The 17,884-nt window shown below is 37.9% G+C and overlaps 1 protein-coding gene across 4 annotated transcripts in view; it reads right to left on the reverse strand.

Annotated features, from left to right (window-relative positions):
* Window positions 1-17,884, reverse strand: part of zmp:0000001200 (dedicator of cytokinesis protein 9) — a 115,438-nt gene that overhangs the window by 36,753 nt on the left and 60,801 nt on the right. For all 4 annotated transcript variants that reach the window (XM_067409194.1, XM_067409195.1, XM_067409197.1 and 1 more), the window contains exons 6-18: window positions 11,482-11,577; window positions 11,263-11,397; window positions 9,598-9,772; window positions 9,361-9,413; window positions 6,909-6,983; window positions 6,684-6,824; window positions 6,337-6,549; window positions 5,188-5,310; window positions 4,847-4,929; window positions 2,558-2,680; window positions 2,281-2,360; window positions 1,970-2,157; window positions 1,521-1,586 (exon numbers count right to left, since the gene is read on the reverse strand). In XM_067409194.1, the coding sequence (XP_067265295.1) occupies window positions 1,521-1,586; window positions 1,970-2,157; window positions 2,281-2,360; window positions 2,558-2,680; window positions 4,847-4,929; window positions 5,188-5,310; window positions 6,337-6,549; window positions 6,684-6,824; window positions 6,909-6,983; window positions 9,361-9,413; window positions 9,598-9,772; window positions 11,263-11,397; window positions 11,482-11,577 (1,551 nt within the window). The remainder of the gene's footprint in view (window positions 1-1,520; window positions 1,587-1,969; window positions 2,158-2,280; window positions 2,361-2,557; window positions 2,681-4,846; window positions 4,930-5,187; window positions 5,311-6,336; window positions 6,550-6,683; window positions 6,825-6,908; window positions 6,984-9,360; window positions 9,414-9,597; window positions 9,773-11,262; window positions 11,398-11,481; window positions 11,578-17,884) is intronic.

The following is a 17,884-nucleotide window of genomic DNA, read 5'->3' on the forward strand; positions in this document are numbered from 1 at the left end:
CGCAATCCTTTCCATTGAACTGATTCCATTGAATTGATTCCATTGAATTGATTTAATTGAACTGATTCCATTGAACTGATTCCACTGAATTGATTCCATTGAACTGATTCCATTGAATCCTTTCATCTGTCGGCATTGGTAATGCACTTTTACGTCGCCGTGGTTGTTTTTGGCGATTAGGACATCCATTTTGAAGCATCGAAAATTCATTTTGGTCCAAAAATAACAAAAACTTTATTCAGCATTGTATTCTCTTCCGGGTCTGTTGTCAATCCGGGTTCACGACTCCGCAGTGACGCTGCTGACGTAAGACGCTGCTGACGTGTTATCCGGTGCGCCCGAGCTTCATTTACAGTCTGAGGGAGACGCACGCTGTATTCAAGCTATTCTACATTGTTTGTATTTTGGTATTGCTATATTTTTTAAAATGGTGCGTAAGTGTGCATGTCACGGATGTCCTAATCGCCAAAAACAACCACGGCGACGTAAAAGTGCATTACCAACGCCGACAGATGAAAGGATTCAATGGAATCAATTCAATGGAATCAGTTCAATGGAATCAATTCAATTAAATCAATTCAATGGAATCAGTTCAATGGAATCAGTTCAATTAAATCAATTCAATGGAATCAGTTCAATGGAATCAATTCAATTAAATCAATTCAATGGAATCAGTTCAATGGAATCAATTCAATTAAATCAATTCAATGGAATCAATTCAATGGAATCAGTTCAATGGAATCAGTTCAATTAAATCAATTCAATGGAATCAGTTCGATGGAAAGGATTCCGGAAGAGAAGACAATGCTGAATAAAATCGAAGTTTTTGTTATTTTTGGACCAAAATGTATTTTCGAAGCTTCAAAAACTTCTAACTAACCCACTGATGTCACATGGACTACTTTGATGATGTTTTTATTACCTTTCTGGACATGGACAGTATACCGTACATACACTTTCAATGGAGGGACAGAAAGCTCTCGGACTAAATCTAAAATATCTTAAACTGTGTTCAGAAGATGAACGGAGGTCTTACGGGTTTGGAACGACATGAGGGGGAGTCATTAATGACATCATTTTCATTTTTGGGTGAACTAACCCTTTAAATTTGAAGCCCCTAAAGGGATGAGGATGGAAAAAATGGGAGGAAAATTAAAATTTCAAAGCTTTTGTGTTCTTTCAGAGAGAACGCAAAATTACTTGAAGGAACGCGAAACATTTGTGAGGGAACGTAAAAGCTTTGAAATTTAAATTTTCCTCTCATCTCATATTTTTCAATTTAGGGGCTGCGTAAATTAATGCATCCATGCTAAATAAAAGTATTAATTTACCAAAAAAAAACAAAAAACAAATCTTACCGACGTCAAACTTCTGAACGGTAGTGTATATATTGATCGTGTCATGTGGCTTGTTGCTGGCATTTCACAGAACAAATGGAGGCAGATGTACAGTCATACGCCTGGGGTAAAACTGTGGTAAAATCACAGGAAACACTGAGCTGAGTGTGTGTGTGACATTACCTTCAGTGGGAGAGCGTCCTCTTCATCCGAATCTCTGAATTCCACACACAGAGCGATGTTTCTGGCCTAAAACACAAGAGGAAAGCATGAAACTCTTCACTGAGCCCCACCTTAAAGACCGTCCGCCATATTGTCTGACACACTTTTGCCATGCGAGTCCTGTGTGTTTGGACAGTTTTAAACTAAACTTGTCTGGGGCATTTATAATAATACTATAGCGCAGGGTTTCTCAAACTTCATGACGAACTGCAAGGTATTTTGAGCTGAAACTTCACAGACACATTCTGGGCACACCAGAGACTTATATTACTATCTTATATAGAAATTAATTATAAAAAGAGACCAAAAAGGGGGTGACAGTTAACAGGTTTAGACATTTTTAGGATCCACAGGGACTCCATAGAAAAGGAAGTCAGAGCTGTGTGTTGAGAGCTTTAGTGCTGTTGTACCTTCGTGAAGCTTTTCTGGCTGTCGTATTTGAGATGTCGTGGATACACGTACAGGTGATTGTTGTAAGTTGTGAAAGGCTGAGAGCATTTGGCGATAGATGGCACAAACTCTTCCACCTCCGACACCAGCTTGCCCCGATCCACACCATCAGTCTGACGCAGAGGAAGATAGGAGGGCGTGACACAATCTGCACACACACACACACACACACACACAGAGAGGAATCAACCAATCCTGAACCACTCCAAACACTCAACATGTGTCTTTCACTACATTCAGAAAGGCTTGTGTGTGAGTATGAAAGCCTTACTGCTCAGATCTGGTGCCACGCTATCAACCGTAACATCCAAATTACCCAGAATCACAGGCAACTTGGCCATCTTTTCTGGCCTGAGAGAAGAGAAAGCACAAAGGAGGGCAGAATAACAAGCGTGAGTGCCTGACGGAGGCGAAGAGAGACTATACTGTTCCTAAAACATCAACACCGCTGACAGAACTGAGAAAAACAACACCAGTGTGTACAACTTCATCCTGCAGGTCATACAAACACCAGTGCTACTATTGGAGCGCTCGACTGTAAGACTGACTTCCTGAAGTCCGCGAGCAGCCTGAACATGTCCTCGTTGGAGAGCTTGTTGCCGTCCTGCCTGTAGAGAGCCGAGAATCGAGCGCTCTTGTCCACCGTCCCAGAGGCGTCCTTAAACAGAGGCCTGAGAAACACACACAGAGATCAGAGCTGGTGAGAGCGATAAGAGCACACACATCCTGATCCTGCCCAGCTCATCTTTAACATCACAGTGGAAAGATAAACATGCTGGCATGGCTTAACATCTACAACCAACACCCTTTTCCAGAACAAAACACAGGAACAGAAAAACAGCTGGACAGTCATTTGGCTGAGCAATATCGATTCTGCTCGTGATATCTCACACACTCAGAGCTGACGTCAGCGTGTGATGTTTCAGTGCAAAAACATTTTCATCTTTATTTAAAACTTAACCAGGCGCTATAAGCACAGGTACAGCACTGTGAAACACGTATCTGCATTTACAGAGCTCCAATTCTCATTATGAACTAGTTGCTTATTAGCTGCATATTACTAGGATATTGGCTGTTTATTAGTACTTATTGAGCACATATTAATGCCTTATTCTGCACGATCATATTCTACATCCCTTAATCCTCCCAATACCTAAACTCAACAACTACCTTACTAACTATTAACAAGCAGGAATTATGAATTTATTGAGGCAAAAGTCATAGTTAATAGTGAGAATTGGACACTAAACTGAAAGTGTGACCAAAGTTATGTCTGAACAAACTTTTCCATGAAAATAAAGCTCAATATATAATGTGCCAGATTCACAATATTTCCCTGCTGAAATTAATACAGTTTACATGCATTATTACTACTGCCCACAGAAAGCAGGTGATCGATTTAAAAAAGAAAAAAAGAAGTTTGTACATTTTGTATAATTTGTGCACAAAAAAATGTCCAAAATATGCATTGTTTTCCTTCCCCAAATCAAAAGAAACACCAAGAAATATATATTTCGCAAAATATAGGCAAAGAAGACTATTTTAAGACCATTAAAGTCACCATGAAATCAAAATGGACAACTATTTTTTATAGAAAATAGAATGTTGTTGTGTTTATTATAAAAGATTTTTAAGCATTGTGTCATTTTCATGACAATTAAATGGATATTACACCCAAAAATAAAGAATGTCTTCTGAAAAGTAACAATACCATAGTAAAAAAAATCTATTTAAAATACATTTATTTCATACTAAATATATTTCAAAACCAATAACATATTTATTGACATATCACTGAAGACTAATTGATATAAAATTATAATGCAACTTTATTTGGAGTATTTCTTTATTGCACAATGTCCTAAAATGTTTTTTAATATCACTATTAATGAGGATTATATGATCTTTGTATAATATGAAGCAGTGTTTTCAACACTGATAATAATCAGAAATTAAAGTATGAGGTCTGAAAATGGCAAAAACTGCACAAAAATCACCGAGGAAATTTAAAATGGCTGTTGCGTTTAGGGCTTTGCTCCAAGACACTTTTGTTTTTTCATACCTGTATAATGTCAGTCTTTAAATACCCGTTTACTTACAATAGTTCAAGTTTATCACAATCAGATATACTTCAGTACATGTTCAGTTGGATCTCAGCACTGACGCACAATTAAAGTGCAAAATTAGTTGTTCCAGTTTAGCAGACTTTAAGTATAACAGTTTAGTATACCAAAAGTATGGTATAGTCGCAGTTTTTTTTTTTAAGCACATAAATATGTAAATGTATTTGTAGTATACTTACCACAAAATAAATGTATTTCAAATACATTTTAGTATTTTATTTTTTTTTTTTTCCACTAGGATAAAATAATATTTGAAAACCATAAACCATTGTTTCTGGCCAACTGTCATGAATGGAGGTATAAATTATCAGTATTTTCCTCACATGCACATATCATTTAGCTTCAGAAGACACTGATTCATCCACATGTATGGGTTACTGTCACATTCACTTTGTGTGGTTTTTAAAGTGTAAAATGTTAGGTTACTATCCACTTGCATTATATAGATCATTTTTCTAAAAATCTTTGTGTTTATCTGAAGAAATAAAATCACATACATCTAAGGCTGAGCAAACGATGAGAGAGTTTTCATTTTGGGGTGAACTGTCCCTTTCATCAAACTCCAGCACAGCAAATACTACTATGATGAATACTCACTGTACTTTATTTGATTACAGTAGTCTACTGAGATTTGGGGGTGGTGGGGATAATATCACAATGTAAAAAATGGTAATGCGTCATCTTAGTGTGAGAGTTTCAAGAGGTTTTTCTCACCTGGCGGCCCATGCGAAGGGCATTCGGTACTGACCCAGGCGGCTGCAGGCCATCTTGGCATTCTTCAAAACCTTCTGAGCAGCCTGAGGAGAGAGGAAAGAAAAGCTTTGTACGATTGAAGAAATGCAGCCCTGTAATTACGTTTGTCTGAAGTGTTTCACATTATTTATTTTATAGAATGGAAAGAGCATGACAGGTCTCTAGGCGGAGTGGAGCTAGTATATCTGACAGCTTTAGAAACACTCGCCAACATCTGCTTTATCCACTTGTTTTGACTGTTTCCAGAGGGATAAGAATGATATCACACACACACACACACACACACACACACACAGCCGTACCTTAGCAGAGTCGGAGTTCTTCATGTAAGGCTCAGCACAATGCGCTATTCCACCCTGTAAAACCTTCTCTATCCGTGCGACCAAGAAGATCTCAGGGTGCGGACAGGTCACGGAAAACACTCCCTACAGACACACGGGATTACAAAGAGTCAAAGTAGTAGATTTTCACAAACAAGCTTCACGATGTGTTATGTACACTACTGTTTGTGGTCAGTAATAATGTTTAAATTAAATTTAGGTTACACTTTATTTTGATGGCGCACTTTAAAGATTCTACTGACTAACTTTGCAACTACATGTCTAAAGTGGACCATCAAAATAAAGTGTATTTTATCCAGTAATGATGCATTAAATTGATCAAAAGTGACAGTAAAGACATTTATAATGTTACAAAAGATTCTATTTCAAATAAACGCTGTTCTTTTCAGAGAATCCTGAAAAAATATGAAGCAGTGTTTTCAACACTGATAATAATCAGAAATTAAAGTATGAGGTCTGAAAATGGCAAAAACTGCACAAAAATCACCGAGGAAATTTAAAATGGCTGTTGCGTTTAGGGCTTTGCTCCAAGACACTTTTGTTTTTTCATACCTGTACATGAAACATAGTGAGAGGGGCACTTTGTTGAAATTTCATAGGTGGCGCTTTTGAGCCATTTTGTCACACCTAATTCTGAAACCCATATCAGATGTAAATTTTCACCATTTCTGACGTGTGCGCAAAGTTTCATGAGTTTTTGTGCATGTTTAGACCCTCAAAAAGTTATTGGAGAAGAAGTTGAATTGGAGCAATTCCAAGAGTGTCCTCGCACCATTGGTGCCCTAATGAGCAGCAAATCATCATATTAGAATGATTTCTGAAGGATCATGTGACACTGAAGACTGGAGTAATGATGCTGAAAATTCAGCTTTGATCACAGGAATAAATTACACTTTGCTATATATTCACATAGTCAAACTGGTGACCAGAACAGACCTGCTTCAAAGCATAAATAATCTTACAGGCTTCAAATTTTCGACCTATTTTAACAGCGTATGTGTGACACTTTAAATGCATTTGAGTAATGAACCAAAGTTATTATCTCTGGTTCTGATCAGCAGGTTGTAGATAGAGACCAGATGTGATGTGTTGTTTGGTGTGTGTCCTCACCTGTCGTGGAAACTGACCGGCGCTCTCTGTCAGGCTGCCGGCGGTCGGTTGCGCACCTTGCGGACTGTCTGGTGCTGCGGAGCTGTTGTGAGATCCTGACGAGGGCAGCAGCGCTTTCACAGACGGATGGTTCATGTCCACATGGAAGTCTGAGGAGATCTTACGACAACTCTGAACATCAAACAACGACAGAGAGACGAAGAAAGGCTCCACCTGCAACACAAACCAATGCAGAAACTCTCAGATTTATTGTGAAGAATGTGGCTGGAAACTCAATTTACGAATATCTTCATGATTTCAGCAAAGGTACTAAGTGATCAATGGTTATAGTTAATGAGGTGAGGTACGTTAGTGGTCGGTCCCTCTTCATTCTCCGCCACACAGCTCTGCAGGTTGAAGGACAGATCGTTACAGTTCACCAAGATCCGTTTCCCAAACTTCTCCTCAAAGGGCTTCACTTCTGGCTCAATCCCGGAGAAGTCCAGTTTCTGCTCAGAGTGGAAGATGAGATCGATGATCATTTAGTGCAGGGGAAAACTAGTGTAAGAGGCTGTTGTATCTCAGTGATGTACCTGTAAGTCTGGGTCCAGTGTGAAGAGTTTCAGCCGTGTCTCGTTTCTCATCTTGCTCTCGATGTCTCTGGCACTCTGAGAACAGAACAGGAGAGATATCAGTCAAAACCTATGAAGATTTTTGTCATTTACTTCCAGCTCCAGATGAACAGAACCAAATGTGGTTAGCATAGTACAGATAAGTTCAAAATAATAGCAGTGTGTTTAAAAAAGTGAATAAAGCTCAAAATCCATATAATAACCTTTATTTTAATACACACAAATGCATTGGGAGCACTGCACATTCTATTCTAAATCAAAACATGAAGAAACAATGATCAAATTTGTTATTACTTTACAGAAAGTGAAGGAAAAGGAATATTAGGCTGTTCAAAAAAATAGCAGTGTCTGCATTTTTCTTTACAAAGTCAAACATTTACTGTTTAAACTGAAAAATGCTTTCTTGTGAATCCATGAACTAATATTTAGTTGTATAACCACGGTTTCTGAGAACTGCTTTACATCTGTGTTGCATGGTGTCGACCAACTTCTGGCACCAGGTATTCCAGCCCAGGACGATTGCACTACACACCACAATTCCTCTGCATTTCTTGGTTTTGCCTCAGAAACAGCATTTTTGATGTCACCCCACAAGTTTTCTATTGGATTAAGGTCCGGGGATTGGGCTGGCCACTGCATAATGTTAATCTTGTTGGTCTGGAACCAAGATGCTGCTCGTTTACTGGTGTGTTTGGGGTCGTTGTCTTGTTGAAACACCCATTTTAAGGGCATTTCCTCTTTGGCATAAGGCAACATGACCTCTTCAAGTATTTTGATGTACTCATGATCCGATAAACAGGCCCAACACCATAGTATGAGAAACATCCCCATATTATGCTTGTGCTTGCGCCACCATGCTTCACTGTCTCCACGGTGTACTGTGGCTTGAATTCAGTGTTTGGGGGTCGCCTGACAAACTGTCTGCAGCCCCTAGACCCAAAGAGAACAGTCTTGCTTTCATCTGTCCACAAAATATTGCGCCATTTCTCTTTAGGCCAGTCGATGTGTTCTTTGGCAAACTGTAACCTCTTCACCACGTGTCATCTTTTCAACAATGGGACTTCTTGCCGATAGCTTGGCTTCACATAGGCGTCTTCTAATTGTTACAGTACTCACAGGTAACTTTAGACTTTCTTTGATCTCCCTGGAGCTGATCATTGGCTGAGTCTTTGCCATTTTGGCTATTCTTCGGTCCATTCGAATGGTAGTTTTCCATTTTCTTCCACATCTTTCTGATTTTGGTTGCCATTTTAAAGCATTGGATATCATTTAGCTGAGCAGCCAATCATTTTCTGCACTTCTTTATATGTTTTCCCATCTCTAACCAACTTTTTAATAAAAATACGTTGTTCTTCTGAACAATGTCTGGAACGACCCATTTTACTCCGATTTTCAGAGAGAAATGCACAGTACAACATTTGCTGCCTTCGTCCTTAAATAAGGGCCATTTGTTTGACATCAGTTTTTTCACAGAATTAATTGAAATGGATTAATCTCTAATTGAACTCCACACTACTATTATTTATATTAACACGCCCATTTCAATTAATGATTCACTGACACACAATCAGCAGCATGCATGTCATGACTGTTGGGTTTTTGGTTTTCTATTACTCTACTACAACTATTAGTAAAATATTTGCCATGTACAAATATAATTTCTGTCAAAACAGTGATTGATCTGGTTAGTGATGTTGGACTGCTATTATTTTGAACACAACTGTACATCCTGATGCTAAAGCAAAAATAATTAAATATTAAATCTAATATGTTATACATTATCACATTTCTTAAAATATAGATTTCTGAGAGGTCAGACAATAAAGTATTATTAGGACAATACTGTACAATGAGGATTTTATTACGAATCTGGGTAAAAAGGTTTAGTTAACAAGGTACTTTGACCAACAAAATGATTGTTTTAGTGTAAAGGTGCGGTCACATTTATTGCTGTGTTTGTGCTCTGGAGAGCGTCAAAGGTTTCTATTTACAATGTGTTTTTGCAGCGTTGAGCAGTGTAGCCAATCACAGGCGTATCTGTTGAGTTCTTGAATGCCATGGCCAATCAGAAGTGTTTAAATTACAATCACTCACCGTTCAAAGCCGGAGTTTGTCAACACATTTGTCGCACAAATCCTCTCATGATAACAAAGTAAGGACGTTATGTAAATAAGAGATTCATTTGTTATAAGAGTTTCTTTTGGTTCTTCTGGTCCAGACCAAAAAAGGTCACATCCTGTTTTTGGTTTGTTTAGATGTTTTTGGTCTGTGTTGTGTCCACACTTATTCAAATAAACCGCACTAAGAGAGCAATCTCACCAGAGTTCGTTTTAATCCAACCAAACCTGCCAAGTGTGAACACAATAGTCTAGCTACAGATCAAGTGTACCATGCTTACTGAAGTGTGACTTACCTGAAAACTGTCCATACTGCTAGAAGAGTGATCGCTTTTCCCCTGTTCATCATCTACAACAGAGATAGACGGAAGAACGTCATTACACCACACAGTAACCACAGTGACTCTCAGGTCCCTGTGTATACAGTCACTCCCATGTGTGGAGGTCAGTGGTTTGTGTGTGTGTTTGATTCAGGAATGTGACTAAAATGAACATATGACTAAGGGTTCTGTATAATCTGGATAAACACACACCGTCGTGTAAGTCTCCGTTCCTCTTGTCCTGCATGGCCAGCTCAAAACTGCTGTTGAGGATCCGGTTGAGGGTGCCGATCCAGTCCTCCATCTCGCTCTCGGAGTCTGCGGCCAGAACATAGCCACTCTTATCCTGCATCTTCAGCTCGAACGCAAACCTCCGCACACGATTGTTCTACATGCAAAGAAAAATTGATTTCAATACATATAAAAAACGGATAGAAATGAACATGCACCTGCCGATGTCTAGTGAACCAAGACATTCAGATTATCATTGGCACAATTTAAACCATGTAAAACCTTCCCAGAAGCCTGGGAAAAGAGTGAGATGATTTCCATATGGAGGCTGACAGATTCCCGACCCGTCCCAGGGCAGGACTTACAGCGTGGTTAAGTGTCTTTAAAGGGATGGGTTTCAAAACATAAGACCAGGGGCATTTGGTCAGGCAAAGACAACCAGAGAGAAATGCAGGAGTCCAACTTTTGACCCCTGAGCAGTCGGGGATTTCTGCTCCACCAGAGGCCATGTGGGTATGTGTACCTTAGCCAAACAGAATGAGCTGAGATTAAAACCATCCACACCTTCACTGTGACTCTGACAGGAAGTTTCATGTGTTTATAAGTAGGATATGAATTGTATGAAAACATGTTTGGGTCCAAAGCCAAAAGAAATGAAAGAACTTCTATTTTTCATAAAGAAAATGAAACCAATTTGTAGGACAACTACGATTTTTGCATTTTGACTTTTTCATGACAATTAAGCACATTTAATTTTTTTAAGTTCATTATTCTGAAGGATGACCCATTAGATTCTCATAAAGGAATCTAATGAGTAAAACAGTAAAGTAAAAATACAGTACGGAAAAAATTAAGTTTTTTAATTAAAAATAGCCTAAATTAAAGTCAGTACAAACTGATGACGTGATGTAATATGATGTAAGCTGAAAATGTTATTTATACATATAATTATTGTAATATAGAAAGTCAAATTATAAAATGTACATAATATATTTACATTTAAATTAATACATTTAATGACATTTTATAAACATATTTTGGGATAACGCAATTACATTCTTTCCTCTTCTGTTCCTTTTAGTAAGTGTTGTGTGGAGGCGAGGTGAGGGGTGTGTCAGAGGTCAGAGGTCAGAGGGCTAATTTAACGGATACAACTCATTACAGATAATGACAAAGCAACGCATGAAGGGTGTGACGCTGGTTTGTTGACCATACCTATGAGTGATTATGGCCACAGGTTCCAGAGAATTCCACACTAAAATAACTCGGGGGCCGGGTGTGGGTGTAGCGTTTTATTTTGGGAGTGTATGTGGAAAATTCACTCCCAGAAAGAATGCTTATCAATTATCAAAACACAGGGAGAAGAGCTCTTTCATCCCTCACTCTCTCCTTTCTTTGCCTTCCCATAATGCTCAGCTCTCCTTTCTATTCTATGAACAGTTATGTCTTAAAGTACACTTCAGCATACTTTAAAGAAAAAAGACTTATTACGGAAATATATTTTAAAAGAATATACTTAAATGCAAAATTAATGTAATGTTTTAAGACAACCGCAATTAAAAACAATGAGTTCATGGTTGGGACATCAATACCATGATGATTTCTAAAAAAAAAAAATGGAGGAAACATTTGAGTTTGTCTTCACACCTGCACCACTCCCATACAGGAGTCCAGGAAGATGGTTCCTTTGGGCTCTTTGTTGATCTTCTCATCCTTGTAGAAGTTGAGATTATACGACCCGTCGCCCAGCTGCGTCAGGTGGAAATACCTTCTTTTAAATGACTGAGAGAAAAAAGAAGAGTGCAAATGAGACATGAAATGCAAACACGTGCATAGACATAACATCTCTTCAGAATTGAGTCTCACCCTCATGGTGACGCTGATGGCACTGTTGACGTTGCCCTTATGTAGCCAGCCCTGTTTAATGAGACCACCCTTCTGAGAGCCGAGAGAGGCCGTGTCCTATACACACACACACACACAGAAACAAGAGATAGTTTTGTGATGATAGTCTAACGCTTGTCTGTTTGATCCTGCAGATAGAAAAAAAGTGTGAGTCAAATAAGGGAGAAACAACAGAATCGAGACTTACAACTGAACAGAACCTCAGATAATCCTGATTCAAAGAACACAACAGATCCTCAGATAAACCTGATTCAAAGAACAGACAGAACCTCAGATAATCCTGATTCAAAGAACACACAGAACCTCAGATAAACCTGATTCAAAGAACACTACAGAACCACAGATAAACCTGATTCAAACAACACACAGAACCTCAGATAAACCTGATTCAAAGAACACACAGAACCTCAGATAATCCTGATTCAAAGAACACTACAGAACCTCAGATAATCCTGATTCAAAGAACACTACAGATCCTCAGATAATCCTGATTCAAAGAACAATACAGATCCTCAGATAAACCTGATTCAAAGAACACACAGAACCACAGATAAACCTGATTCAAAGAACACTACAGAACCTCAGATAAACCTGATTCAAAGAACACACAGAACCTCAGATAATCCTGATTCAAAGAACAATACAGAACCTCAGATAAACCTGATTCAAAGAACACACAGAACCACAGATAAACCTGATTCAAAGAACAATACAGAACCTCAGATAAACCTGATTCAAAGAACACACAGAACCACAGATAAACCTGATTCAAAGAACACACAGAACCACAGATAATCCTGATTCAAAGAACAATACAGAACCTCAGATAAACCTGATTCAAAGAACACACAGAACCACAGATAAACCTGATTCAAAGAACAATACAGAACCTCAGATAATCCTGATTCAAAGAACACTACAGATCCTCAGATAAACCTGATTCAAAGAACACACAGAACCACAGATAAACCTGATTCAAAGAACAATACAGAACCTCAGATAATCCTGATTCAAAGAACACTACAGAACCTCAGATAATCCTGATTCAAAGAACAATACAGATCGTCAGATAAACCTGATTCAAAGAACATACAGATCCTCAGCTAATCCTGATTCAAAGAACACACAGAACCACAGATAAACCTGATTCAAAGAACACTACAGATCCTCAGATAAACCTGATTCAAAGAACACACAGATCCTCAGATAATCCTGATTCAAAAAACACTACAGATCCTCATATAAACCTGATTCAAAGAAAAATACAGAACCTCAGATAATCCTGATTCAAAGAACAATACAGAACCTCAGATTAACCTGATTCAAAGAACACACAGAACCACAGATAAACCTGATTCAAAGAACACTACAGAACCTCAGATAAACCTGATTCAAAGAACACTACAGAACCTCAGATAATCCTGATTCAAAGAACAATACAGAACCTCAGATAAACCTGATTCAAAGAACACTACAGAACCTCAGATAATCCTGATTCATAGAACAATACAGATCCTCAGATAAACCTGATTCAAAGAACACTACAGAACCTCAGATAATCCTGATTCAAAGAACAGACAGAACCTCAGATAAACCTGATTCAAAGAACAATACAGATCCTCAGATAAACCTGATTCAAAGAACACACAGATCCTCAGATAAACCTGATTCAAAGAACACACAGATCCTCAGATAAACCTGATTCAAAGAACACTACAGATCCTCATATAAACCTGATTCAAAGAACAATACAGAACCTCAGATAATCCTGATTCAAAGAACAATACAGAACCTCAGATAAACCTGATTCAAAGAACACTACAGAACCTCAGATAATCCTGATTCAAAGAACACTACAGAACCTCAGATAAACCTGATTCAAAGAACACACAGAACCTCAGATAATCCTGATTCAAAGAACACTACAGAACCTCAGATAATCCTGATTCAAAGAACACTACAGATCCTCAGATAATCCTGATTCAAAGAACAATACAGATCCTCAGATAATCCTGATTCAAAGAACACTACAGAACCTCAGATAAACCTGATTCAAAGAACACACAGAACCTCAGATAATCCTGATTCAAAGAACACTACAGAACCTCAGATAATCCTGATTCAAAGAACACTACAGATCCTCAGATAATCCTGATTCAAAGAACAATACAGATCCTCAGATAAACCTGATTCAAAGAACACACAGAACCTCAGATAATCCTGATTCAAAGAACAATACAGAACCTCAGATAAACCTGATTCAAAGAACACACAGAACCACAGATAAACCTGATTCAAAGAACAATACAGAACCTCAGATAAACCTGATTCAAAGAACACACAGAACCACAGATAAACCTGATTCAAAGAACACACAGAACCACAGATAATCCTGATTCAAAGAACAATACAGAACCTCAGATAAACCTGATTCAAAGAACACACAGAACCACAGATAAACCTGATTCAAAGAACAATACAGAACCTCAGATAATCCTGATTCAAAGAACACTACAGATCCTCAGATAAACCTGATTCAAAGAACACTACAGAACCTCAGATAATCCTGATTCAAAGAACAATACAGATCGTCAGATAAACCTGATTCAAAGAACATACAGATCCTCAGCTAATCCTGATTCAAAGAACACACAGAACCACAGATAAACCTGATTCAAAGAACACTACAGATCCTCAGATAAACCTGATTCAAAGAACACACAGATCCTCAGATAATCCTGATTCAAAAAACACTACAGATCCTCATATAAACCTGATTCAAAGAAAAATACAGAACCTCAGATAATCCTGATTCAAAGAACAATACAGAACCTCAGATTAACCTGATTCAAAGAACACACAGAACCACAGATAAACCTGATTCAAAGAACACTACAGAACCTCAGATAAACCTGATTCAAAGAACACTACAGAACCTCAGATAATCCTGATTCAAAGAACAATACAGAACCTCAGATAAACCTGATTCAAAGAACACTACAGAACCTCAGATAATCCTGATTCATAGAACAATACAGATCCTCAGATAAACCTGATTCAAAGAACACTACAGAACCTCAGATAATCCTGATTCAAAGAACAGACAGAACCTCAGATAAACCTGATTCAAAGAACAATACAGATCCTCAGATAAACCTGATTCAAAGAACACACAGATCCTCAGATAAACCTGATTCAAAGAACACACAGATCCTCAGATAAACCTGATTCAAAGAACACACAGATCCTCAGATAATCCTGATTCAAAGAACACTACAGATCCTCATATAAACCTGATTCAAAGAACAATACAGAACCTCAGATAATCCTGATTCAAAGAACAATACAGAACCTCAGATAAACCTGATTCAAAGAACACTACAGAACCTCAGATAAACCTGATTCAAAGAACACTACAGAACCTCAGATAATCCTGATTCAAAGAACACTACAGAACCTCAGATAATCCTGATTCAAAGAACAGACAGAACCTCAGATAAACCTGATTCAAAGAACAATACAGATCCTCAGATAAACCTGATTCAAAGAACACACAGATCCTCAGATAAACCTGATTCAAAGAACACACAGATCCTCAGATAATCCTGATTCAAAGAACACTACAGATCCTCATATAAACCTGATTCAAAGAACAATACAGAACCTCAGATAATCCTGATTCAAAGAACAATACAGAACCTCAGATAAACCTGATTCAAAGAACACTACAGAACCTCAGATAAACCTGATTCAAAGAACAGACAGAACCTCAGATAAACCTGATTCAAAGAACACTACAGAACCTCAGATAATCCTGATTCAAAGAACAGACAGATCCTCAGATAAACCTGATTCAAAGAACATACAGAACCTCAGATAATCCTGATTCAAAGAACAATACAGATCCTCAGATAAACCTGATTCAAAGAACACACAGATCCTCAGATAATCCTGATTCAAAGAACACACAGAACCACAGATAAACCTGATTCAAAGAACACTACAGATCCTCAGATAAACCTGATTCAAAGAACACACAGATCCTCAGATAATCCTGATTCAAAAAACACTACAGATCCTCATATAAACCTGATTCAAAGAACAATACAGAACCTCAGATAATCCTGATTCAAAGAACAATACAGAACCTCAGATAAACCTGATTCAAAGAACACACAGAACCTCAGATAATCCTGATTCAAAGAACAGACAGAACCTCAGATAAACCTGATTCAAAGAACAATAAAGATCCTCAGATAAACCTGATTCAAAGAACACACAGATCCTCAGATAAACCTGATTCAAAGAACACACAGATCCTCATATAAACCTGATTCAAAGAACAATACAGAACCTCTGATAATCCTGATTCAAAGAACAATACAGAACCTCAGATAAACCTGATTCAAAGAACACTACAGAACCTCAGATAAACCTGATTCAAAGAACACTACAGAACCTCAGATAATCCTGATTCAAAGAACACACAGAACCACAGATAATCCTGATTCAAAGAACACACAGAACCTCAGATAAACCTGATTCAAAGAACACTACAGAACCTCAGATAATCCTGATTCAAAGAACACACAGAACCTCAGATAATCCTGATTCAAAGAACAATACAGAACCACAGATAAACCTGATTCAAAGAACACACAGATCCTCAGATAATCCTGATTCAAAGAACACACAGAACCACAGATAAACCTGATTCAAAGAACACACAGAACCACAGATAAACCTGATTCAAAGAACACATCCGGGTCTTTCCACGTCTGGAGTACTGTATGCTATGAATTACATTTTACTAGTTGATGAAGATTTTGTATGAATTTGCACAATTTGCACAATAATTTGTATGAAAACATGATTTAAAAAAAATAAATAAATAACCTCAGTGGGACATAAGCAGTAGTAAAAAATACAAATAAGATTGTACAAATTCATACAAATTCACCAAAGCTTAAACATAAATTAGTTACGAATTGCCGTGACAATGTGTTGGTATGTCCTGCTAAGAAACTTTCTTTCAGCTGATGAACAATAAAAACATTGACAGCCAATCAGAAACCATCCTGCTTTTAAAGAGGCAGATGACATAACTGCAGTTCAAGGTTATTACATAACATTACTGGTGTGGATGCTAATATAGTCATCATTATAGTTGTCTTTATAGTTATCGTTCTTGCTGAGAACAGGCTTTTGTGTCTTTCAGCTGTCAAATGGGCCACACTATGGGCCCCATGCTGAAAAGACCCTTCAAGAACAATAGAAGGTTCAACTTTAGTACAATGGGTCAGTTTGTTTCTGAATCACCAGTTGAGCACTCCTTATCGCTTTACTCTTGACACTCTGCAGATATAAACAAACCACACACACAACAGAGATTAACAGATGAAATGCTTTTGCTGTGATTGTGTGGGTGGGCAATAGGGAGTCTGGATGCTTCATAGACCTCACAGAACTGCCTTCTCTCAACAAACACACACTATCTGAGGTTTCCAGTCAGCAGATATCAAAATACAGCCAGAGTGACTGTGCAGTCTTGGACAGTCAGGACTTGTGTGAAAAGTGCTTAGATTCACACTTTCTCAAAAGGCTTTGTTTTTATTACCAAAGAGGCATCATGCAAGAAATCTATATTTGTATATGTTCTGAAGAAAATGTGAGTAATGTTTGCCTATGTAAACCTAGCTGCCATGCTAGGGCATTCTGGGTGGTTGCCAGGGTTGACAGTATAGCGACTACTTACATAAAATTATATAAATATCAGTCAACACTCTATATCTGCCAATAATATGTATTAGTAATATGATATTTAATGTTTAGTTTTATTATCAAAGCTCTGTAATTTTAATTTAAATATGAGCACTAGTAAAAGTGAATGCAAACATCAGCAACCATCACTAATAAATGTTAAAGTTTGTGAAAACAGCCTAAGATTCTGACGGGCTGTGATGTAAAACCTTGATGTGGCGAGCTGTTATGATTGGCTGTGCTGTTGGACGGTCATCAGCGATTGGCTGTGTTTACTGTAATGCCAAAACACACTCATTATCACACAAACTTTCTATAAACACAAGAAATCAGTCAGCAACCAAATTAGACAAACGAGTCCAACAGTAACTCAAGAGTTGAGTCCATAGTACAGGCCAAAACTCTGCACAATAACACATTGAATTCCTCAAACCTATGACCTGAGTTATATTTCAGTCTGTCGTACTGCACACATTTGGGCTAAAATAAGAAACGTGACTCAAACTTGAGTGGGAAGCTGATTAGTAGAATTAAATAGGTGGGCAGCATTCATGGAAAGAAGAATTCTGGGAAGGACGAGCCAGAAGGGATTATGTCAGGTCAT

The sequence above is a fragment of the Chanodichthys erythropterus genome, chromosome 14, assembly GCF_024489055.1.
Source record: "Chanodichthys erythropterus isolate Z2021 chromosome 14, ASM2448905v1, whole genome shotgun sequence".
In the NCBI taxonomy this organism is placed as follows: Eukaryota; Metazoa; Chordata; class Actinopteri; order Cypriniformes; family Xenocyprididae; genus Chanodichthys; species Chanodichthys erythropterus.